Source organism: Electrona antarctica (genome assembly GCF_951216825.1).
Source record: "Electrona antarctica genome assembly, chromosome: 8".
Taxonomy (NCBI): Eukaryota; Metazoa; Chordata; class Actinopteri; order Myctophiformes; family Myctophidae; genus Electrona; species Electrona antarctica.
In genome coordinates this window covers 13,864,698-13,890,406 of record NC_136789.1, presented here as the reverse complement: position 1 = coordinate 13,890,406, position 25,709 = coordinate 13,864,698, and the positions used below count along the sequence as shown (strand labels likewise).

Below are 25,709 nucleotides of genomic sequence, written 5' to 3'. Positions count from 1 at the left end.
AAAAATGTTATACTAATATTTACGTTATACATAAGTATAATTTATCCTCCATTGTGAGTGGATAGGTGTCTTTCAGTGCACTATATAGAACATTGTTACAGCATGTAGGGGTCCACTCCATATATATTACCTCCATTGACACTGTAAATACATATTCTAAATATTTGTTTCATCCTGATCTTAGGGGGTAACAAGGAGCCATGTGAATAGTGCATGCAGAAATGATCATGGCATCAAAGTCAATAATGAAAATCCATTCTCTAGCCATGCTCTGTTTGAGATTCTGAACCAGTGTTTTGCGTTTTTGGGTCTGACCATGTGTTCCTTTAATCACGGCTCACACATTTAACCCTGAAAGCCATGAACAATACGGCTTTAATTGATATCCAGATCCCTTTTAAAAATACCAAGCAATACCGAGCTACTAGTAATAATCTCTTGAATACTCAAAACAGGCACAACAAAAACATGCCTATAGTAGTGCAACACACCAAGTACATACAAACCACCCCCAAGGTGCAGAGATACAGGATACAAAAGAGAACTCATATTCACTCTAACAACAACTACAATGCACCAGTCAAATCTAAACGTGGCTGGTGATAGATGCACAGCTGATGACCTCACAGGCCCATCCCAACTGTACAGATGCACAGCTGATGACCTCACAGGCCCATCTCAACTGGTGATAGATGCACAGCTGATGACCTCACAGGCCCATCCCAACTGTACGTCTCTCTTCATACCCTGCACGCAGGGGTCATCACCATGCATGCTGGCTTGTGCTTGTGGTGGACATTGTTTTGTCAAAATTAAATTTTACAAAATGAGGCAATCATATTACCAGAAACACAAAGAGCTAGCCCCGAATGACCATTGCAGGTCTGTAACTCTGATAGTGTTCAAATGGGACCAAATGGACACTTACAGGTCCATTTGGTTCCATTTGTCCACTCTCAGAGTTAAGGGCGTCCTTGCAAATAAAACATTTGAGAACCACTGTACTAGTTGGACTATGGAATATGCATAGTGTTGTAGTAAATAAGTGTCATACATATTCTGAAAAAAACCTCTTTTTGACTTGACAGCAACTAGGTTTCTCAAAAGGAGAAATGCTGTGTAAAAAGAAAATCAAAATTTTGCCACGGACAAGACCAAGTCTTTGGCACATGTCCGTGTATATGGACATATTGATGACCCCTGCCTGAGCATGTTTGTTGTCTGTAGTATCAACTGAACCTTTGAGGCGTTTCTCTCCCATGTGACCAGCAGGTGTCACTATAGGAGTTCCTTTATGGTTCCTTCTTCCCTGTTCATCCATGTCAGCCTGACAATGCCACAGTTCCTGGCTGTTTCAACCCATGTTCCTATTATAGCGTTCACGACACACTCACCAATCTCAAGGGCTGAAGAATTGTGAATATAATGAACGATCATCTCAGACGGTCAGTTCTCATTTGAACTTTCATATCCGTAACGTTCACAATTATTTTTGATATAATACGCGGTCGCTTTCGGCGTTCCTGAAGCCTTGTTTTCTTCTCATGGTTTCCCCATCCTTCTCCCCACTTTGCAGCCTTCTAGTCTTGAGAGCTTTGGAGGCCTTCTTTGGGTTCCAGGGAGTGAGGGTGAGTGCGATAGTATTGTTCTAATGGGAGAGGGTGAGGGAGAGGCCCCCCCATGGGGCTGGGGTGGGGGGGGGGGTGCTCTCAGGAGAGCTCTGTGTAACGCTGTCTCTCCCAGGCTTGGAGCTCTCCACCTACTGCACACACCAGCAGGTACGACTCACTCCTCACCTGTGGCAGGCGCACCTGCAAGGCCAAGTGAGACGTTAAGAAGATGGGCGAGAGGTACATGGTACAAAGTGGTGGAAAAAGTACTCAAAATGTTAAGTAAAAGTATCAATACTGCCATGTAGAAATAGTCTGGAATAAAAACATTACTTGAGTAAAAGTGCAAAGGTATTGGTATCAAAATTTACTTAAAGTACCAAAAGTAGAAAGCACTCATTATGTAGAAGGTCCTGTTTCACATGTTTTCAAAATGTCTAAAAATCTTGATTTGAGTACCAGATTTACAAGCTCAATGTGTTGCAATTGCGACACATTGTGAGCTTGTAGATCTTTCAAAAGACTCAACACATTTTTGACGGGACATTCTGCACAAGTAGTACTTTTACTTTTGGTATATTTTGATGGCAATACTTTTGTACTATTACTCAAGTACATTTTGATTATCCAGACTTTTGCATGTTGTAACAGATCTATTTCTGCATTGCAGTATTGATACTTTTACTTAACCCATTAAGACCGGGAACACATCTGTGTAACCTCAGCTTTTAACCATTATTTTAAACTTTAGCGGTTGAACAATAGCAGATCTACAAGCTCACAGCGAGGCACCGAGTGCCGCACTATGAGCTTGGTAGATCTGCTAGCCTATTTTTAAAAAATCGTGAAAACATATATTCATAAAACACATATATTCTTTCCCGGCAAACGTTTTTAACTCAAACTTCTGCTTCTGAGGGGTCCCTAGAACAACTTATTCTCAGATGGGGGTCGGCGGTCAATTAGCCTACAGTTGGAGGCCATCGATATTGTCCTTTTCTTTTTGCTGAGGTTTGCGTGATCTGCGCAAAAGGACAGTTAACCCATTCTGGGCGGGAACCCCTTTTGGTGTTTTAAACATTGTTATAATTTAGCTATTGAAAAATAGCAGATCTACAAGCTCATAGCGCGCCACCGAGTGGCGCGCTACGAGCTTGTAGGTCTGCTATTTTTGAAAAATCGTGAAAATATTTATTTCAGAAAACTGGAGGATTTAGAAGGATTTTTTTAAATGTTGAGGTCAGGCCTAAATGGGTCAAATGATAAGGGACAATATCAGTGGCACCCAACTGTATATTTGGGGTCGTTGACATGAAAAGGTTTGAGCACTGACACAGAAACATATTTAAACATCATCATGTCCATCCATTCCATACCCTGTGGAACAGGAGCATGTGGCGGTGGAGGGCAATCACCAGTGGATAATGGCAGGCAGGGGGCGCTCTCTGCTTCTGCAACACAGTTAGGTCAGGCAGGTGAACGCATAACAGCCTTTCTGCCAGAATATAAATAGAGGCACATCACAAGATAAAGGGCCTGTCCATTCCTGCACCTCTATTTTCATGTCTATTTCCATGATAAATATGACCTTCTTGTGTTCGCCCGCTTAGCGAACCCGGCTGCAGCTCTTAAAGGAGTAGTTCACCCAAATAAAAAAGACGTGTTTTACACACCCCATGAAGCCTTGAGAGAATTCATGGAGATTTTTTTGTTTTGTTTTTGTTGCAGTCCTAAGCCAATAATTTGATGACCGGGTCATCGGTCAGTAGGAGACTCGGTAGGCGAATCATCAAATTATTGGCGACTAGGGATGTCCGATATTATCGGCCTCCCAATATTATAGGCCGATATTTGCATGAATATGTAATATCGTATAATATCGTTATCGGTTTTAATTTATCAGCCCACATTTATGTTTATCTGGAAAACCTTACATTTATGAATGCATCCAGCAGGGCATCACAATAAAATGAAGCATAATGTGTTAATTCCACGACTGCATATATCGGTATCGGTTGATATCGGAAATTAGGAGTTGGACAATATCGGGATATCGGCAAAAAAGTCAATATCGGACATCCTTATTGGTGACAAAAACACCAGAGATGTCTTGACGATGCATAATTAGCCAGCCAAACAGGTTTGCATGCCTTCTTTAAAGTGTCTTCTTAAACAAAATCACAAAAGAAGATGAACATGAAAAGTGGAGTGAAGAGTCTTACATCCCCCGGGGAGTCCACACAGTGGGCAGGCAGAGCAAGAGATGCTGGGCAGATACTCAGCTCTGTGAGTGGAGGAGAGAGAGGTGCATCAGAGCCAGTGGCACGGTGGGGCGGCGGCGCTGCCTTGGGTGCACGGCGCGTCTGGCCAGACCCAAACATTTGTAAACAACACACAAAGAGAGAGAGAGAGAGAGACAGAGGACCACAACAACACGGTTTGCGCTGATGGAAGCTTTGCATGGATTTGCAGTGAGCGAGCGGGCGTGTGACAGACGCAGGGAAAGAGTGATGAGGGACTCGGTGGTGGAAAGTAACTGAGTACATTTGCTTAAGTACTGTACTTGAGTCCAATTTAAATTAAGTACTTTTACTTCTACTCCACTACATCTCTGATCCAAATATAGTGCATGTACTTCACTACATTTATTTTAAAACTTTAGATGCCAGTTACTTTGTAGATTTTGATGATTATCACAAAACATATATTAACCACTTCAGTCCTATACATTTCGCCCATTTGAAAATAGCAGGTACAGATCTGCTATTTTTTTTTATACATTTGAATGAAAACTTGAAATGGGACATTCTGCATAATTATTACTTTTACTTTTGGTAATATAAGTACATTTTGATGCCTGTACCTTTGTACTTGTACTGTGCCTACAGTGCTTTTAGATAACCTTCCACCACCGTGAGGGAAAAGGGTGTGTTGGAAGGAGGCAGGCCATGTTCTGTAAAACATGGAGCTGGGGCTTATTAGCATGCTTTCTGCGCATGCTGTTATCGATCAGAGCTGTGGCAAGAAGGCATAATAAATGCCACCCGTCGGTTGACGGACCTGCAGGCTTCAGACGAGACATTTAACATTGCATCTTTAAAAAGCTCACGACACTGTATTGATTTATGGAATTGGGCACACAAGGTCCTTCTTGCATACCAAGGCTATTCTTAGAGTAGATATTTATCCCCCCCTGTTCTAGCCGAGGTCTCCAACATAAGCAGATGCTGCCGGGGCACTGCTGCATGTGGCTCTCTGTTTATTCAGAGTGGCTCATATTGTCTGGAACTCCTGCTTCCATCTTACAGTTATGTTGTTCTTAGGTACTGCGGGGGCTGTTAAAGTACTCCTTAAGTTGTATGGATATCTGTGGGATTAGGTAATATCACACAAATACCTGGGGTTCTGAAAATAGACCAAGAGTCTCAGAAGTATTTGAATGAGTTGTACAGATACAAACACTATACCTCTAAATGGCCTTGGCTTAAAATGTTTGCAGTTTCACAGATTTTCCATGAATACATGTGGAAAATATACATGAACTCAAGTACTGTACTTAAGTACAATTTGATGTATTTTTACTTTATTGGAGTACTTCCAATTTAAATACTTTTACTTCTACTCCACTACATCTCAGAGGCAAATATTGTACTTTGTACAAGTTTTACAAAATATACATTAACCACCTCCCTACATATAGTTTGGCTATTTGAAAATAGCCAATCTAAAAGCTCACAAGGAGTCACTTTGCAACGCGTTGTGAACTTGTAGATGTGCTATTTTCAAATAATTCTTATAGCCTACAGTACGCATTTTAATCATCAGAAAACTTGTGAAATGGGTGGGACATTCTGTGTAGTGAGTACTTTTGGTACTTTTGATGCCAATACTTTTGTACTTTTACTCAAGTACAAATGGAATTCCGGACTTTAACTTGTAACTTCTACATTGTGGTATTGATAGGTAAAATAAATACAAATACTTTTTCCATCACTGTGGAAAAGTGATCAGTGTTGTTAACATTGTGGGTTAACCACATGAACCGTTCCTCCCTATTCTGGACATAATAATCATAATAGTCGAACATTTGCCAAAAACAGCAGATCCACAACCTCACAGCTCATCACAACACAGCACATTGTGAGCTTGTAAATATTCTATTTCCGGTGAGGAGATTTGGTTTAGAGGCAGAAAATGAGGGTGCCAGGGGAATTGCTGGGTGACCTCGGTCAGCTAAGTGGTTTAATAATTGTTTAATAATTTCTTAATAATAATAATATAATAATAATCCTTAAATTATTATTTTCTGTTGCGTGTGAACTCGTGATACTCGTCTCTGCTGTGTCGTAATAACGGCTGATTCGATCACAACACTACATAAGTCAATGATTCTGTCAGTGTCATGATAGGATCACAGATAAATGATGGTTTATGGATACAGACTACAGTAGGTGTGAGGATGATGCCATGAGGAAGCATGGATGATGTTAGTTCCTTGCCTGTCTCCTTGGGGGTCCTGCAGTCCTGCATCGCTCCCTTGAGGCTCTCCATCTCCTTTTCCAGCTCACAGTATCTCCTCTCTGCCTCTTGTAACCGTCTGGGGAATTAATAAGGACAGATGGCTAATGGTGGGGTGGGGGCTTTCAAGTAAGAATGGGATGGGAAGATGGGTGTTTGTAGGGGAGGGGGGGTTGGTATGCAGGTGTGTGTGTTAGCCTCGCATAGCCAGCCTTTATCTGCCTTTTCAATGCATATTGCCCCAGGCAGATTAGACTTCACGGTCGAAGTGGTGACGAGCCAACCAGATTCGTCTGGAACCAGCCAACCAGGCTATAACCAACCAGGGCACAATATGCAAATATGGGGCGGGACATTGCAGGAAAACAATTGAATACTGAGAGGGCCGAGAGTCACGACACTAATACCCACACAGTGAGTATCGCTACGTTACGCGAGGCTAGGTGTGTGTGGCCTGTGGGCTTTCAGATTGAGAAGGTATGTGCTTTTTTTTTGTCAAGCGGTGGTTCTCAAAGTGGGGTCTCAATGATTGATAGCTGGGAACCAAATGGACCCATATGGTGTATGTAACAACTTAACGAGTTGACATTTGTTTCCATTTGTACACTCAGAGTTATTGGCGGTCAGTGGATGCGTACCAAATCCAAGTACTTGAAATTAAAACGTTTGACAACCACTGACGTTGAGGTGTGCATAGTTGAGCTGTGTTTGACCCAATGTTTGCTTTACTAGTTTTTCCATCACCCTCTCTAGTGGACAACTTTGCAGACAGTGACAAAAATAATACAGATATGAGTGACATAGACAGATGGTCAGACAGCATCATTACATAATTTAGTTTGAACTAAACATGGACACCCAATGATGGCCTTATATGTTACATGGACTTATGCCTGGCTTGCTTCCTAATGTAGGCCTACTGTACCGTGCATGCACATTGCTTTGGGAATAGAGCAGGTAACCTTTTTCAAAGGGGGCCATATTAGAAAATATTAAAACACCCAAGGGCCAACTACATTACCAATATAACCAGACGTGCGTGCAAGGTAAAAAATTAAATAAAATAGCCTTTTTTTACGTACTTTGGACACCCCTGGAATAGAGGGTATGCGTGTGACATCATCATACCTGAAAGTTTTGCGGGAACACCTACTGAGTGGCAAAAAAACCTACTTTCTGGCCTTGACAGCCATACATCCAAACAAAAGTCCTATCTGATTGCATTAAACAACGTTAAACTCACATTTCCACTCGATTTAATTACTACTTCGAAGTAATATCATGGTGTCTATTTGTATAATGTAGTATCACCTGTGCAAGTCTTCATCAAGTCCTGATATTTGGTCAGTCTCCTCTTCCTCCTCTTCCTCCTCCTCTGCTGGGGGAGAGTGAGTAGAGGTTGCCATACTTTGCTCCAGTGTTAGGGGGCACTCCAGAGAGAGCAGGGCAGGCAGATTGACCCGCACATTTTCTCTAAGCTGCCAGATTTCATTCTGAAGCCCACACACACACACACACACACAATACAAGGGAAATGCAACCGTAATCAGAAACCTAACATCGTCTCTCAGCATACCAGTCTGCCAGACATATTACTGTAGTGCGTAGGCTACACCTGTCAAATTCAACACAGCATCTGTTCAGGAAGTGTAGTTTCGAAACAGCTGATTGCCACATTTCAGGCTGCTGAGGTCATTTCTGACAGCGGTCTTCAGTTCTCACCTGCTTCTCTGGGGAGTACATCCTCTCACCCTCCCTGAGACTCTTGTGGTCGATCTGCATCATGATGTCTCGACTGCGGTCCACGGCACCTGTCAAGCTAAAAGAAGGATAAGCCCAGTTCAGCTACAGTATGACCCCCAAAACCCACAGCTCACAATGGCTTGCGTTGCGTGACATTGTGTGCTTGTAGACAATATTTCAACAAAATTGAATGCCTACATTCCAAGTGCTTATCAGGTTGGGGGGTCGCCTCCCCAGTTCAAATATGATTATTTTGGGGGTCCCCAGTTCAAATGTTAATTTTGTGGGTCCCCAGTTTAAATATGATTATTTTGGGGGGTCCCCAGTTTATGATTTTACAGCCTAGAAAGGTTGAGAACCACGGTCATAGGCAAAACATGTCTGCCTCATTTTGGTGTATGATGATGTAGGCCTATGTCAATATTTTCATAAATTTAAGAGCACCTGGTGGCCGTGTATGAGTAGCCCACAAAAGCCAAGTGTACCCCAATCGGAGCCCGGTCCATGACATCCGACAGCGTCTCCTGTAGGCGACAAACTGCATTTACATTTTAAGAATCCCCAAAAATGATTAACTGAAATGATTTGCTCAGTTTGTAACTCATAACTGACATAAATGCTTGATGTTCATTATTTTTCTGTAGATATCTTAAATCCTGTGGAAACAGTACCATGTCACTCAGACAGTCGTCCAGTACGTCAAAGTTGGAGGTGTCGGTTGCGTTGGACACTTCGGGACAGAAAGGGGCAGGTAGTTTATGCAGGGACCTCCAGTCTAGGCCGCGGAAGAAGGCGTGGCTCCTGAAGTCGCTCAGACCCTTGTTTCCCAGACGCTCGTCCCTCTCGCAGATCAGCCCCGTGATGAACGACCGGGCCTCCTCCGAGATCTCTGGGCCAGTCAGCGGAATCTCAAAGCAATCCTGTACAATGAGAGGGAATGTTTATTTTAGGGAAATGTATTTTGAATAACAATAATCATTATTATCATGGTTATGTTCATCCCAATTTTCATCTTCGCCAATTCCGTTTAATTGTTTTGTATTTTCCTTGTAGATTTATGGTTGAGTTGAGTGTGATTTATTGTGTACTATGGACTTGTGTACTATGGACTCTCAGGATTAGAATTGTGACCGGTTCTGCCCTCTTCGCTAGGAATGCTACACATCGTACATCATGTTTTATAGCAGTGATGCACGTGGCGCTGTCATCCCTGACTGTACTGGAATAGGTGAAGCACACGTCCTCTTTCCACAGTAAACAGTAAAAACAACAGTAAAAACTTGACAAGTGTCTGTTTTAGCAACTTGCATCAGAGGTCAGCTGGGTTAGTTACAGTAAATGTGAGTGGAATGAACGGTGCTGTAATTGTCTCCCTCTCAAGTCTCTTCCTCCAAATGATGTCATGACTTCACCGTTAAGTAAATATTCTTTCTCTCTCTTTTGCTGGCTAGCGGGCAAACGTTAACTTGCCTGTGAGTGTCACTGGCAAATATCCATTCAACATTTGTTATGTTACTCAGTCTTCATGTTAAAAATAGTGTTTCTCAGAATACTACTTCGTCATCCAAGCTGATATTTATAGGCCCCTTGGATACATCCGAATGGAATGTTTATGTTTGGATAAACAAATGTGGATAATGTGGTTCAAATTGGACTCGCATGGACTGTTTCAAGGAAATGATGGTCATTCTTCCCTCGCCATATGCAATTAACCCCATTTATTTCAATTAAAACCATAAAATAATAAAATAAACCATAAAATAAAACCATAAAAGCTTAACGGAAGGGAGTGCCCATTGTGTCTTCACATAACAGTGGAACTCAACAGCGTGTTTGAATATACGTCCGCAGCCAACGAACCTGAAAGTGTATGATCTTGGCGTACGTTTCGGAGATGGACTCTGCGTAGAAGGGCGTGGTCCCCAGCAGCATCTCATAGGCACAGATACCCAGGGCCCACCAGTCACATTCTGAGCCATACCCTCCCGCTCCCTCTACCGCCCTCAGAATCTCTGGAGACAGATAGTCAGGAGTTCCCACTGCCAGGGATGAGTTCACCTGCAAAAACACACACCACACACACACACACACACACATTTGGAGCATGCATTTGGTGACTACAGTATATTGATTGGTAAACTATAGAGGGTATGCGCATACCCAGAAGTTATGCGGGAACGCCTACTGAGTGGCAAAAAACTGCTTTCTGGCCTTGACAGCCCATATACATCCAAACAGAAAAGTCCTATTTGATTGCATTAAACAACGTTAAACTCCCTTTGCCACTCGATTTGCCACTCACTTTATGCATGCGCATACCCTCTATACCCACCATTTACAGTAGACAATAAATGTGGCACATCCTGGGCCCCCTGCCACCTGGGATCCCGGCCCTCTAATAATATCAATAAACAGCTAAACTTCAACTGACTGACACTTTTTAATGGCCAGGTAGGAGTTCTTTTTTTTAGCACTATATACTTGAGTACAATATAGTATGAAATGCAACAATTACAACAATATTTAGAATTGTAGCTTAAATGTATACTGAGCAGGATTTCCACCCTTGAAGTTACAGAAATAAATGCAAAAATTTTACTCAATAATTACATATGGCAGTTGTTTAACAACTAAGAGTCAATTACAAATGCATCTAGGTTATGGTATTCAAACAGCTTGCCCCATCCCTTCTAGATAGTTATGGGATCAATGTTGTTAATAGAAACATGCAGTTGCAGCATATGAGTCTGATGTCACTTGTAAAAACAAGTCTTTGAATTGACTGGCAAACAGTACCAATCTAATACTCCAAAAGGAACAAGGAATTGGTTCTCAGCGATGCATTTTAGCCTAGTAGTATGTCTGGGTGTCCCAGGGTCCATGTCTGGGTCTCGGCCCTCTAAATCATTCAGTGTTTTACCCCCCTTACGGTGGCCCTGGTTGCTGGATATACATATTTGTTGTCAGTAGCCACATGTAGTGAGATTCCTTAGTGTCCGCTTACTGTTCCATCCTCCAGGAGCCTGAGACAGGAGCCAAAGTCCCCCAGTCGGATGTGTCCATCTGCTGTCAGCAGGATGTTGTCAGGTTTAATGTCTCTGTGGGGGACATGAGGTTTAATGTCTCTGTGGGGGACAACATGAGGTTTAATGTCTCTGTGGAAGACATGAGGTTTAATGTCTCTGTGGGGGACAACATGAGGTTTAATGTCTCTGTGGGGGACATGAGGTTTAATGTCTCTGTGGGGGACAACATGAGGTTTAATGTCTCTGTGGGGGACATGAGGTTTAATGTCTCTGTGGGGGACATGAGGTTTAATGTCTCTGTGGGGGACATGAGGTTTAATGTCTCTGTGGGGGACAACATGAGGTTTAATGTCTCTGTGGGGGACAACATGAGGTTTAATGTCTCTGTGGGGGACATGAGGTTTAATGTCTCTGCGGGGGACATGCAAAGATGTTTAGTGTCTAGTCTATATGAGGGACATGCAAAGTGGTCAATTTGGAGCATACGTAGATTTCACGTGGTTGATAAGAATGGATGGAGGGCGATTTTTATCGAGCTCACTTCATAGCAGCAAGCCCCAGAATCACAAGAATGCCTAGTCGACACTATTTTTAGCCCCGCTAGTGCAGGGACTCTAAGGATAGTTATTTCTGTCTGTTGGTCGGTCCATTATTTTGGTCCCAAACAACATAGAGTAATGTGAAAAACGAAACGACGTTCGGATTGCCATGGAATTTGCTGTGCATTTCCATGACCGCTGGAGAATACCCCCTATTGATTGAGCTGGCCCAATGGCCTTGGCCTTTTCCCTAAAGCTCACAATGTACCCAAGGTATCTCAAAATTGCACTTAGCATGCCACCTGCTGAGTGCATTTGCCAAGCATTCTGGATGAGCAGCACTAACCTGAGGGACCACATGACATGGCCACCTTCAGGCCAAATGTCAGCTTTGCATATCTCAGTTTAATTGGCAGATTGCAGGATGAACCCTACTGATTTTGGTGACACCATGGCCTTTCCGAGTACCGCCCACTAGCCAATTGTTCTGAAATATCCTATCCTATTACCAGAATAATCTGTCTATAATGGGCAGCCCCCCTCTAAGCATGTCCTCGTTTCAAACCAATGAACCGGTTAGGGGTGCAAAGGCTATAAGGCAGTTTTTTGTCTTGTCTTGTTTTCTGATGTTGGCCTGATGGTCTACTCTACTGGCTGCTTCATACTTCGTCGTATGGCGCTCGTTGAAGACTGATTTTCAACAGAGAAAATACGATGCAACGCATCACCTGTGCTGCTACCTGTGCACGTAACCGAGTTTGTGGACGGAGTCGATGGCCATGACCATCTCGGCCAAGTAGAACTGAGCCATGTCCTCAGGGATCCGGTCTCCGAACTTGCTGAGCAACGTCAACAGGTCACCGCCCACATAGTAGTCCATCACCAAGTACTGGAAGAGAAGTCATTTGCCGCGAGGTTACGGAAGAGCTGCTGCAGGGGCCGTAGAGGGACAAGACATGCTTTGGATTATGCAAAATGAACAGATAAACAATCATCAGTCGTTTGTAAGGTTGGGATCCTTTAGGATTTTAACGATTCAGGTTCCTTGACGATTCCCTATTAACGCTGCAAGTCCTTAACGGTTCCTATAGGGTTCCAAATGGACCCTAACAGGTCTGTAATTCTGAGTGTATAACTCTTAATTAAAGGGAAACAAAACATATCTGTTAATGACATTTAGAAGATTTAAAACACTTTCCTGGGGGTTTCCTGGGTGTGTAATATGTGGTTTTAGATATTTTACATGTGCATTCCCCTATCCACAAGGAGGAGCAGTGCACCAAAGCATTATGGGAATTGTAGTCCAGGAAAGAAGTGAGCCCAGTGTCGATGACATCAGAGACACTGGGCTCACTGCTAAAATCTAAAATATCTAAAACCACATATTACACACATAAAGACCCCCAGGAAAGTGTTCTAAATCTTCTAAACGTCAATAACATTATTTTGGGTGAAGTGTCCCTTTTTAAGAGTGTAAACATGGAAACATTTGTACACTCAGAGTTATGGCGGTCCTTGAAATGTAAATGTTTGAGAACCACCAGTATTGTAATTGTATAGCAGACGTTAATGCATGTTGTTGATGTATATACCAGGTAGTTGTCATCCTGGAAGGCGTAGTGCAACTCTGTGATCCAACGTCTATCGCCCCTCAGCAACACCTCCCTCTCCTCCTGATAGCAGGCTGTCTGCACACGACACAGGAGCCGGGGCACATCCAAACAGAACAACCACAAGACAAAACGGACACAGGTGCACAGATTACAGTGTATACCGGAACCATCCATGCAGTACTTAAAACAACTACACAAAGGAATTGCTTTGAATGTGTGTCATTCCGCTGTGGGTCTTTTACCTCTCCTCTCCTCAGCATATCCCACTTATTCATAATCTTGAGAGCATATACTTGCTGGGTGCTGTGCATCCTTGCCACAGCAACCTGCAGGAGAGGCAGAAGAATGATGCGACCCATGGTGAACACATCAAACCTACAAGTGTCTAGTATAGTAGTATAGATTTGACCAGAATAATATAGCTCTAATTTATACTTTGTAGCACGACAGTGTCACTCGCTATGAATTACTGATTGCCAAGCGATAAATACATGCACCATGTTTGGCATTAGGCACACATATACACATATTATACAGTGCAGTGCATGAGACACTGTTTGAAAATGGCAGCCATTTCAGGAGATGTAATTATATAGATTTTTTTGTCGCTTACTTAAAACAGAGTGAAGTGTCTGATTGGCTTGGTTTGATTCATCCATTCAGAATCGGCTCTCACCTCACTGAAAGTTCCTCGGCCAATCACCTTCAAGATGTGAAAGTCATCCCGTTTGATGCGGGTTTTCTTCACCTGCCTCACCAGGGGCTCCGCTGTGATTGGAGGGGAGATGAGAGAGACTGTGACTGACAGAAAAGAAAACACATTATGTTTTTATTACCTCAGTCTATCCTTTTTTGAGTGGTGCAACCACTCCTAGAACCAGCAATGTCCGTCTGTCTGTCTGTCTGTCTGTCTGTCTGTCTGTCTGTCTGTCTGTCTGTCTGTCTGTCTGTCCGTATGTTTAGGGTACCAATTAGGCAGATGATTGGGCATAATAATAACTCCAAAGGCCCCATATATGAAAAACTCACCTTGTCGGTACTTAGGCACACACATTTGGGTCTCTGATGTGCCTAATCTGTGAAATTAGACAAATCACTGAAATCAGGTAGTTTCTTGTGGACTGCCTGGCCTATAGACAGATCCACGGAGGGGTGCACTGGGCGCACCCATATATGTGGTGTACCATTAAGCGCAGCTTTACACTGCAGCACTGATTAGCTACACCTGGCCTACAGGGCACTGCTCCATGGATTTGTCTATAAGAAAACATGGCAACAAAGTGTTGCCATGTTTTTCAGACTGCCTCTCCCCCTGCTACATCGAGTGGGAAAACATTCAAATAATCCTGTCCCCTTTTCAGGGATTATTTGATATCGTCTGTTGGGTGGAAACCTCATAAACCCAAAACAGTTTGTGCCGTGTTTCGAGCATGTGGATCTGCTACTTTTATTTTTACTTAATTTTTATTTGCAGATTTTCATTCACACTTACAGTCACAGTGCAGGGTTTCATATAACATTATCAAGCATCATATTCCAGTCCATTCATGAATGTAAATTGTTAGTGGTGTTGTCTTGTTGTCTCCACCAGGCCGAAGGCATGGTGAGAGAGTATGTTTTGCACTCCGTCCGTGTGTGTGTCCGTCCGTGTGTGTGTGTGTGTGTGTCCGTCCGTGTGTCCTTCCGTCCGTCCGTTACCAGCTAATCTCCGGCACCGTTAACCCGGTCGATGCCAAACTTTGCACACACACTCCCTAGATGCCAACGATGAACCTCTGCCCCCCATTTTCCAGAACGGCCTGTTATAGCGCCACCATGAGGCAGCTTTTCACATTTGTTACCTAAAACTGCACTGATCTGCGTGAAACGTTGCATGCACACTCCCTAGAGGCCAAGGACAAACCTTTGACCTGCATTTTCCGCATCTGCCTTTTATAGCGCCACCAGGAGGCCGACTTTTGTAAAACACATTTTTGGATATTACTCCTCCAGATTCTGTCCAAAAATCTCACAAATCGTTACACAGTATCTCTATGGTCATGTGCTCAAGTCGGATCTGTCCCATATTTCATATTCCACCCTAATTGGCTATAATTGCCTTTCACAGTTTGCAAGATTGCCCCGTTTTTAACAAAAGCCTCAAATCATGAACACAGCATGCAATTTACGTGAAATCTTTCACACATTTTCTTACTAGGCTGAGGAATATATCCCACCCTTTTCACATTGGCCTGTTATAGCGCCACCAACAGGTTGATTTTTGCAAAACAGGTTGATTGGAACAAAATGCCTCAAATCATCCAATTGCCATACAAGGCAAACATGTTTATATTACTACTCAACATTTTGCCAAACATCTCACACAGTCCTATCCTCCTGGTGGAGACCTGTGCCCAGAAGGGCACTTTTTCTAGTTGTGTTCTGTATTCAGTCCATTTCTCGCATTTTGCGAGGATTAGAGTCTTGCAATCTCATGTTAGTTTCTCCATTATATGAAGGAGAGAGAAACTATTTCAGAGCATACACGCACATCGACGGTGAGTGCTGGGCCAATAGAGGGTATGCGCGTGACATCATCATCAAACCCGGAAGTTATGCAGGAATACCTACTGAGTGGCAAAAAACTATTTTCTGGCCTTGACAGCCCATACATCCAAACAGAAAAGTCCTATCTGATTGCATTAAACAACGTTAAACAATGTTAAACTCACTTTGCATGTTGCTTTGCCACTCGATTTGCCATTCACTTTAAGCATGCGCATACCCTCTATAAGGCCCATATGGAAGGAGATGGGGCCCGCACACCAGTTTCAGGCAAAGGATTTACTTAATTTCAGGACAGTGTTTTGATCTTGCAGGATCTTCATTGTGGCAGTAAATAATAACACACCGTCGATGTCCGTGTAAATAGGTATGCTCTGAATTAGTTTCTCCATTACAAATACCTCCTCCACAATGCTCAGCCACCCACTGCTCACACATTGGAGCATCTGCTTTGTACCATAGCCTTGTAATAGCTTTTTTACTAGCTGCCAATAATACTTATAAGTTGATCTGCTACTTTTGATGCTTTTATGTGACGCTGTGGTATGATCAAGTAAGACATTCATTTAAGAAGAAAAACACAACGTTAAATATGGAGATAAGAGGTTTCTTCCCGCGACAGTGACAATACTGTATGAAATGGGGATGGAGCAGATGACAGCTGTGTAGAGGCAACAAGTTCCGGAGTGAGCATGGGGAGCATCAGCTCATTCTCATGTTGTGGACCTCCATTAAACAACTTCAATACCTCAACATTTGCCTGACAATGTCGGCCTCCTTCTACACCAGCGGTGCTCAACCTTTTTGGCTGACGACCCCCGGAAATACTTTGGCCATGTCTCGCGAACCCCCCCCCCCCCCCCCCACAACGGACCTCCTACACAGACGATCTATCTAACCCCACAACCAGTAAATCACTAAATAATCACCGGGTTTAAAAACACCACACTGTAGCCGTCATTTCTTTGCTTGGTGGTCGGGGGGACATTTCCATTCCTAAACGTTGGCAGTTTTCCATCGGTGAAGGTCTTGAATAAACACAGGCATCGGAGCAGGATAGCCTCTACCTAACACAGCACATACTGTACAGCAGGATAGCCTCTACCTAACACAGTACATACTGTACATGTACATGGCTGCACACTGCATGCCAAGGCCTCGCATGCTCGCTGGGAGGATACAGCTGCAGGAAGGACATCTACAGAAAGTAAACACTCTTCCTGTGCTCCAACCCTTCCTACCCAGTATACCGGCTCTCTCTACTTTTCACTGGTCCTCCAACCCTTCCTACCCAGTATACCGGCTCTCTCTACTTTTCACTGGTCATTCAGCATTTTTAATTAATTAAGTCCATGTACTTAAGTACAATTTTGAGGGGTTTTTGTATATATTTTTTTTTTTACTTTCTTCAGTAGGCTATTTACAATTTCCAATACTTTTACTTCTACCCCACTACACCTCAGAGGAAAATATTGGACTTTTACTGCACTACAATCAAATTCTACTTTGTAGATTTTGATTATTGTTACAAAACACACTAACCACTTCAGCTCTAAATATAAATATATTTTGGCTATTTGAAAATAGCAGATCTACAAGCTCACAATGCTTCCGATTGTAGATATTGTAGCTATTTTCTAAAGATTTTGTATACATTTTGAACTATAGTTCAAGTCAATGCAAACGTACAGTATCCTTGTCACTAAAAAAGGGGATCACATTGATCACACAGAATGGATCAAGTCTTTAGTATCAGGCAGGAGTAGTTGTTTTGTTTTTTCTTCTTATATAACAAAGATGATGGGTTTTAGATGGGTAGGTTTCATGAGCGGAAACAATGAAAGTTACATAACTGGAACAAAGTAGAATATTTGCTACAATTGCCGACGTGCTTGTGGTTTTGGTTGTCCTCGAAATGCCTCAAAAAGGAGCTCCATCATGTCTGTTTTGCTTTGTGAAACATTAATGGTCAAAGACATCTAAGACAAACACAAGACCACACGGCAGCACCCGTCACGGTCTGGTGCCACCACCACGGGACTCCATAATAAGAGGCTATAAAGGATTATAGTCACAGCATTACACTTTGGGAAGCTTTTAAGGTCTGGGTGACTAAATGAGTCTGGGAGTTGCTCTGTACTCCTCCTCTGAAAAACAGTTTACAATATGCCTCTGTCTCACTCGCATTCCACGGTGCAATGAGGAGGTGGAGGAAGGAAAATAAACATGCCTTGCCTTAATTCATGAATGATGGTCATGCTATTCTTAGACCTACAGAATACCTTGTAAGTTAGGCATTCTCATTGTTATGTAGAGAAACGCTGTTACAAGTCTTGCATCATTTATCCATCCAACAAGTATAGAAGTGCATGCGTGCGCATGGCCACTGGCTCCAACTGTCTGGAAAAGGCAAATGGAAATGGATGACCTAGATCTGGAAACCAAAGTGCAACAATACTTTCACTTTGTAGGTCTTCGGGGGCTTTGTTATAAGTGCACATAAAGTGGCCGTGTGCCTTGGTGAGCTACAAGGTCACTTATGCTCCTTTTCAACAAGTTCATCTAGGTCTCGGAGGTCCCCAAAACATGTCTCTGAAGTTGTGTGCTGAAAATACCACTCAGGTCATGCATTCTAGAATGCCTCTATACGCAACCACATGTAGCCTTAAAGGCAGGGCAACAGTTAAGGGACAACTTCAGAATATAGACCAGAACATCTTGCTTTTTTCATATAATGATATGGAAATGATCAAGTTCTGAACATGCAACTCTACAGTTCAAACTGCATAGTAATGATTAAGTTGCTATTGACTGTACTGTATGTACTGTATGTAAATGTCTAGAAAAATACTATTCTCTCTGGAAGCCTCCCACTGTTGAATATAAAAGTGTATTTGTAAAGTGGAGCTTGACTTAATTGACTTGAGCTATTTCTGCAGGAATAGGGCCGGCAAATCTTCGGCTATGGAACCATGTCAGTCTGCTTGTTTTTGCGTTGTTCCCCTGATCTGTTTTGGCATCCCCACGTTTCTCTTCCCTGTGGATTTTTGCTGATTCAGTTCTTAATCTTGACATCATTATCTGATCCGCCATATTTGCTGACTACGTACGGTCTGTCTCTTTGATGTTTTCTCCCTGTAGGTGGATTGGGAGTTCCTATTATTGAATCAAATAGCATCTGTCGTCTTCACATTGATGTACGGGCCGGTCTGTGCTGCCTCTTCAGAGAGTTGGCTTTGGTTGTGCATGTTGTTTGTGGGAATACTGCCCCTGGCAGTATTAGAATTTGCATTTACTATGATATGATCCCTGATTTACTATCATCCCTGATGTCATAGTGATGTCACGAGACCTGGGTACAATATATGGGGGCTTTTCCCATGTGTGGGGATTGTACGTGCCGTGACGTGAAAAAAAACGCAAGGTTTCATAGTTAACTGCAACCTTCGTCGCAATAATAGATTTTTGGAAGTCTGCACTCTGCACATAGATACCTTTTACACTTTCTGGCAGTCCTTTCAATTAATTTCTACTGCTGGGTGTTTTCACTCTTGCATCTGTACCATACTGCACTGCTGTACCATACGCCCTGTGTCACTGATGCTTTAAACTAGTGGTTCTCACCTTTTCAGGCTGCGACCCCCCCCCCCATCATATCTGAACTGGGAACCCCCAAAATAATCATATCTGAACTGGGGACCCAGTAAACCACTCCCCCTTGAAAAAAAAAATCATCTTTCTACGGAAATTCCATTTGTTTCTACAAGCTCATGTGTGAGCTTGTAGATCCGCTATTTTAATTTTTTTACTCTTGACTAGTTCTTGATAGTGTAGTTTGTTGATAACTTTTAACACAGTAAAGGTATTTTTAGTTTTTCACTCCATTGTCATCTGGGCCCTGGGAACACCCTTTTTTCTTCACTTAATCAATTGCATTTATCTTTGTGCCAATGAAGTAATTCAATTGCTACTACAATATACCAGAGACCAAAGGCCTACTCCAAATTAGCTGGTGTGATGGACACATCCTAAACACGCTTCTGAGTTATATAGTACAAAATGTAATTATGTTACCACCGTGCTGAACACCAACCGTATAAACTGTCAACAGTATTGGCACGATTTCTTTGTGTTCAAAACACAGAGTGGAAAAACAGCCAGAGTCACGGCTTGTTCCTGTGAATGTTGACTCTGGCCTTGTCCCCATCGACTGCTTGTCCTGTTTGGAAAGCCATGTAGGGAGTGACCAGACCATAATACACACACAGGGAGATACCGACTGATTGAAAGGTACCATGTAGGCCTATACCCAGACTCATGGATGGAGGGAGATACTGACAGACTCAAAGGTAGCATGAACACTCTCCGACTCATAGAGGGAAGGAAAGAGATACTAAAAGACAGTGACCAGACCATGGCCACAGACTCATAATGGGAGGGAGATACCGACAGACAATGACCAGACCCTATAAACGCAGACTCATAGACGCAGGGAGATACCGACAGACTGAAAGATTGCATGAATACCAATTCCAAATTCCATATACTGTACATCCAAAGTCATACATTAGATGGAGGGAGATACCGAATACCAGTCCATATACACCCAGAATCATAGATGGAGGGGGATACCGAATACCAGTCCATATACACCCAGAGTCATAGATGGAGGGGGAAACCGACTGAAAGGTAGCTTGAGAAACAACATGACTGAGATAGATATGATGGGAAGCCTATTTGTCGACATGATCTCTTGACACGTTCAACACAGTCATCTTGGATGTTTTCCCATATAGTCTTGTCCATCTCAGCTCATAATTTGGCGATGGAATTATAATCTAAACAAAGTGAATACACCTCCGTTACAGACTTCCACAATAGAAATAATTTTCACCAAACTTTTCTTTTTCTTTTTTTTACACTACTAAACCATGGAAAGCGTCAGTCTGATTTATAGGCTACTTGGTGGCGTGCTAGTGATGCACACCGAACGAACGTAGCAGATGATCTACAAACTAGACAAGACATAACCCCTGTGATGTTGTCTTGAGCCTTGCTTTACAGCAGCTTCACTCAGTATGTCAGGCCTGTTGTCCGTCTGGCTGAAGCCATATAGGAACCTGCCTCATCATCATAGGTCAGCCAGCCAACCGTGACACTGGAGCCTCATCTCCACACACATGCTGTAGTTAAAAATGGAACAACGGACATATGATACCCCTCCCCCGGTCACTGGACAAGATGCACGGTCACAAGTCACAATGTACGGATAACTATTATGAGGTCGGAGAGAACAAGAGTGAGACAGAGAGGGTAGGGGAGACGGAGAATGAGAGAGAGTATATAAACAAACATGGAGGGATAGAGAGAGATTAAGAGAACACGGGGATGGATTGTGGGAGTTGAGATGTGACAGGTGACAGCGGAAGAACACCGAGTGATGGCAGTTGGCCAGTAAGCCTGCCGTGGACAACAGTTCTGAGCCATCGTGGGTGTGTGTGCGTGCGTGCGTGCGTGTTTGCGAGTAAATTATGTTTGTCAGGATGTCCCCTGGGACACTGTGTGTGGTTGTGTTGTGTGTATACTGTGCTGTATGTGACTCCATACAGTTGGTGTGTGTGTGTGAAGGGCTTTAGTCCGGACTGAGTAAATTGGCTGCATGTTGAAGTGTCCCAGGAGTTTTGGACTGCATGACCTTGTTTTTTTCCAGCGTTATCTAATGTATTCCTATTAGGAAACGGTGTTCTTAGCTATAGGTCATGAGTATAGATCTATAATATATATCCAGTATAATCTATGGCTTTCCCAATGTCTGGGTCAACATTTTGTACCCATTAGTAGGCTAAACAATTTGTTTACGACTAAGACTGTACCTTATCTGTTAAATTCACCTGGGATTCCTACATTTTTTTAATTTATATCTAATTTGGATTAATATGAGATTTTTGTAGTAATAACAAATTATTATTATTATTATCTAAAAGGGGAATAATATTACAGATTCTTAAAACATAGCATATGGCAGATAATCAGAACGGTAGTATGTGTCGTGATGAACATGTGTGCCACACTGTTGGAGATGTCAACAAATGTACTGTTGCCTAGGCTACAATGACCACTTATAGTCTCACCAGACTGAAAATAGGCAGCAGATAAACAAATGAAGACGTCTAAAAACGGCTTACTTATTTATATCAAGTTCAACATTTTCAAAGCCGTTCTTATAGGTGTTTCAACTGAAAGAGTGGAAGCATAACAAAAGTCACATGCCGTGTTTAATGCCATTCATTTCTTGTTTAGTTTTTTTTCATATAAACTTGGGTCAATAGTTTAAAACAATTCTCTCTCTCTCTAACATGCTCACACAGAAACGCGTGTACTCTGTTGTCGTACGCTGTCCGTTGTGTGCCAAAAATAGCAAAAATTCACAAGCTCAACGATGCGGCGCGCGACACCTCCGTACGACAAAGCATATACATAACATCAGGCATTAGTTCAGAAGTGGTGAGCACTCACTCACCCCACTGCAGGAAGCCTGACACATACTTCTCCCCGGAGAGGGGCGAGGAGCAGAACTCCTGGTAGACCCCCACCAGAAGGTCCAGCAGGGTCTGCAGCCCCACCGGCCCCGTGGACAGCTGCATGCCCTCGGCCATGCCCACGACCAGGCCTGGCAGGTCCCTGGCGCGTCCGGGACCGGGGCCTAGTGTCGACATGATGCCCGGCAGGGTGAGGGCCTTCTCCGCCTGTGGATTCAGTAGTGCTGCTGCTGGGAATCCCTGCTGGCGTCCATGAGTCCTGGGTGTGTTTGTGTATGTGTGCGTGTGAGAGTGTGTGTGTGTGTGTGTGTGTGTGTGTGTGTGTGTGGAGCTGGGTGCAATGTCTCTGCAACGCCTGCTGGCGCTAAGCTGCACCTTTGACTCACTAGTTGCGCTGCGCTTGATATCAGTCACCCACTGTCCCTCTCTCTCTTGACTTCACACTTACAGTAATAGCTCCCCCTGTCACTATCTTTTTGGACTTCTCTCTCTCTCTTTCTGTCTCTCTCTCTCTCTCTCTCTCTCTCTCTCTCTGGGCAATCCCCTGACCTCTCTCTCTCTCTCTCTCTCTCTCTCTCTCTCTCTCTCTCTCTCTCTCTCTCTCTCTCTCTCTCTGGGCAATCCCCTGACCTCTCTCTTCTTCCTATCTATGCCGTTCTGTGTTCTCTAGGGGAGTGTGTGTCCTATGATGCACACATCCTCTTTCAACATTTTGTTGTTCCCCTTCTTTCTACCACTTTGTTCCCTTTGCTTCTTTTGTTCTCTTCTTTTTAGTTCTCTCATTCTATTTGTCTTTATATGTCTCTCTCTTTTGTCTTTCTCTCTCTCTCCCTCCTTATTTTTCTCTCCCCATGGCTGTGCAGCATCTGTCAAGTCTGCAATTCTTTCCAGCTCTGACTCCAGACCTTTTTTGGTGTGTGCTCTCTCTCTCTCTCTCTCTCTCTCTCTCTCTCTCTCTCTCTCTCTCTCTCTCTCTCTCTCTCTCTGTTGCCCCACTCCCTTGATTCAAAGTGCTCCAAAAAGTTGCACCTCAGCAACAACCGACAGACAGCCTTTGTGCATCCACGTTACAAGAATCTATGAAGTTCCTCGCAGTCGCTGACTCGTTAATGATTGGCTGTCATTACCTTGTCGTCTTGTTGTTCTTCATTTACTAGCTTCCCTGTCCGCAGAGTAAACAGGAACCACTGACCTGAATCACTGGGAGCGCTTTACCCTCTACGTGTGTTTGGAAGAGTGCAAATCTCCTATTTTGTCAACTGTCCAAACTCTCTCACTCGGGTGTCTCAATTTTTGTGTGTGGCCCTGCTGGCGGCATCTCACCCCTTTCTCTTCTCCTCTCTCACTTGTGTGTCAACCTCGGCCTTCCTCCACTGTAGTGTGCATCTCTCTCTGTCTTTCTTTTTCACACTCTCTCTTTCTCCCTCTCACACGCTCACTCTTCTGGTGCAGCAGTGATCTCTCTCTCCCACCAGTTCACAGGTTAAATGAAAATCCTCCACTTCTGTGTCCCTTCATCCGTTCATTGTGGCTGTCCCTCTCCTCTTCCCCTGGGGTGGTTCAGTGTGTGTCTGTCTCAACTGTCTCGCTCGCTGACTCTGTATCCCTCCCGCCCTCCCTCCAAACTTTTCTGTTGTGACTTTTTTGGGTGACCTGCCTCCTTCCTCTCCTGCTCTCTGTTCAGCTATTACCAGAGTGGTCACAGTGCAGACTCTGCTCCAATATTGCTTTTGTCAGCCACTCCGTTTCAAGGCTGTACAATACATTGTAATTCGTTTCTTTACTTTTTTCCTTGGGCTGAACTTGTGTTACAAGCAGTGGTGGAAAGTAACAAGTAACTAAGTACTGTCTCAAGTACTGTATACTTAAGTACAATTTTGAGGTATTTGTACCTGAGTATTTCCGATTTTCAATACTTTTACTAATATTGTACTTTTACTCCACTACAATTATTTGAAAACTAGTTGCTAGTTACTTTGTAGAGTTTGATTATTACAAAACATACAATAATCACTTCAGCCCTACATACATTTCGGCCATTTGAAAATTGCCGATCTACAAGCCCACAACGACGCATTGTGAGCTTATGGATCGGCAATTTTCAAAAGATTTGTATCCATTTGAAAATGTAAAATGCTTTTGTACTTTTACTTGAGTACAAATGGAATTCCACCACTGGTTACAATTACAAAGGCACTCGTATACATGTGCTTGTTTTATTGTGTTTTGCCAAGCCTGCAATAGAGGCCGAGGGTACACTCACTCACATGGAACATAAGCATCACATGTGTTTTGTGCATTTGAGCTTGAATATTCACAAGCAGTTGTAAGGACAGTTACATGTTATTACAATGTTAGATGACTTTCAAAAAATCACACCCATGTGAAATGAGGGGCGCTCTTGTCATCGTACATCAATTTATGTTAGCGGACATTTGACATTGCTACATAAGGTACACAAGGTGGTCCCTTATTGGTCAAGCTCTCCCACCAACATGTGATTGGTTTGCCGATTTGCTCGTTTACATAGGATTTGATGTTTTGTTTTGATGTTTAATTTACTTCATATTTAGCGGAATTATCATCATCATACATCATCATCTCATACTGGCCAATCAGAATGCCTGTTGCCTGTGATTGGTTAACTGATTTGATTGTTTACATATGACGTACATTTTCCCTTCAATGTCAATGGCATTTCATGTTTTGATGTTTAATTTATTTAGTGGAATTCTGACGTAATTTCTTCGTTCATTGTCAATGGCAAATCTTGAGACGTGTGGGGACAAAAGCTATGAAATGAAAAGTACATTGTTATGTGAAATTATGTGAATAAAACTAAACTTTCTTTAGTTTTAGACTATACTATAATAAAACTGACCTGATCTCTATTCAAATGGAATCCGATACAGTAGGTTGAATATGGTCTTGCGTATTTGTTCGTCAAGTATGAATGATTTGCATATACACCATTTGAATCTCAAATCTTGGAAGATACTTGACTTATTTCTACTGCAGTTCTTGTGTACTTGTTTTGACCAGGTTGTGTGAACCATAAATATAAAAGAAGCACTATAAAAAGTTAGGGAGTGACACGTTCACTATTATGTAGGCATTTCTCTTTATTATTTTCAAACAAATAACTGCAGGTTTAAGTTTCACTTTGGTATTGCTTTCAATGACACATCTAGATCTATCTATAGGTATGAAATACTCTGTCTGTCTGTCTGTCTGTCTGTCTGTCTGTCTGTCTGTCTGTCTGTCTGTCTGTCTGTCTGTCTGTCTGTCTGTCTGTCTGTCTGTCTGTCTGTCTGTCCTTCTGTCTATTAGTTTCAGGTTAATCAAAGAGGATGCAACCTTCCAAACAATGTAAGGTTGTGATTTGTGAGTTATACAAAATCAGTCATCCTGTTAATGTGTCCTATCCAGTACAGCGTCATAGTTCTAAAAGCCAATAGTGCCCCAAACGTGTTAGTGCCTCCTTGTGGTTGGGACAGAAAATGACTTGTCACACCTTCCTTGTTCCCTAACAAGCACTCCCAGTCCCAGGATTAACAGAACAATCATTTACTTTCAG

At 42.9% G+C, this 25,709-nt stretch overlaps 1 protein-coding gene across 9 annotated transcripts; it reads right to left on the bottom strand.

Moving 5' to 3' along the window:
* Positions 1–172: 172 nt before the first annotated feature.
* dmpk (DM1 protein kinase) lies at positions 173–23,748 on the bottom strand. 9 transcript variants are annotated; one of them, XR_013790557.1, is made up of 17 exons: positions 22,682–23,748; positions 22,114–22,604; positions 13,726–13,817; positions 13,292–13,375; positions 13,029–13,124; positions 12,177–12,325; positions 10,876–10,969; positions 9,732–9,929; positions 8,543–8,791; positions 8,316–8,395; positions 7,851–7,947; positions 7,440–7,621; positions 6,110–6,207; positions 3,833–3,894; positions 2,987–3,061; positions 709–1,811; positions 173–622 (listed from the first exon to the last, which is right to left on the bottom strand). XR_013790557.1 is itself a non-coding variant. In XM_079507511.1 (15 exons), exons 1-15 carry the CDS (start codon positions 22,307–22,309, stop codon positions 1,710–1,712), a joined length of 1,854 nt encoding a protein of 617 aa, XP_079363637.1. In that variant the 5' UTR covers positions 22,310–22,671; the 3' UTR covers positions 173–1,709. The 9 variants fall into 9 exon arrangements, 2 of the variants coding, with proteins under 2 accessions (XP_079363637.1, XP_079363638.1); XR_013790558.1 differs by lacking the exon at positions 22,682–23,748 and having other exon boundaries at positions 22,114–22,671; XR_013790559.1 differs by lacking the exon at positions 22,682–23,748 and having other exon boundaries at positions 2,987–3,055; positions 22,114–22,671.
* Between the last annotated feature and the right edge of the window lie 1,961 nt (positions 23,749–25,709).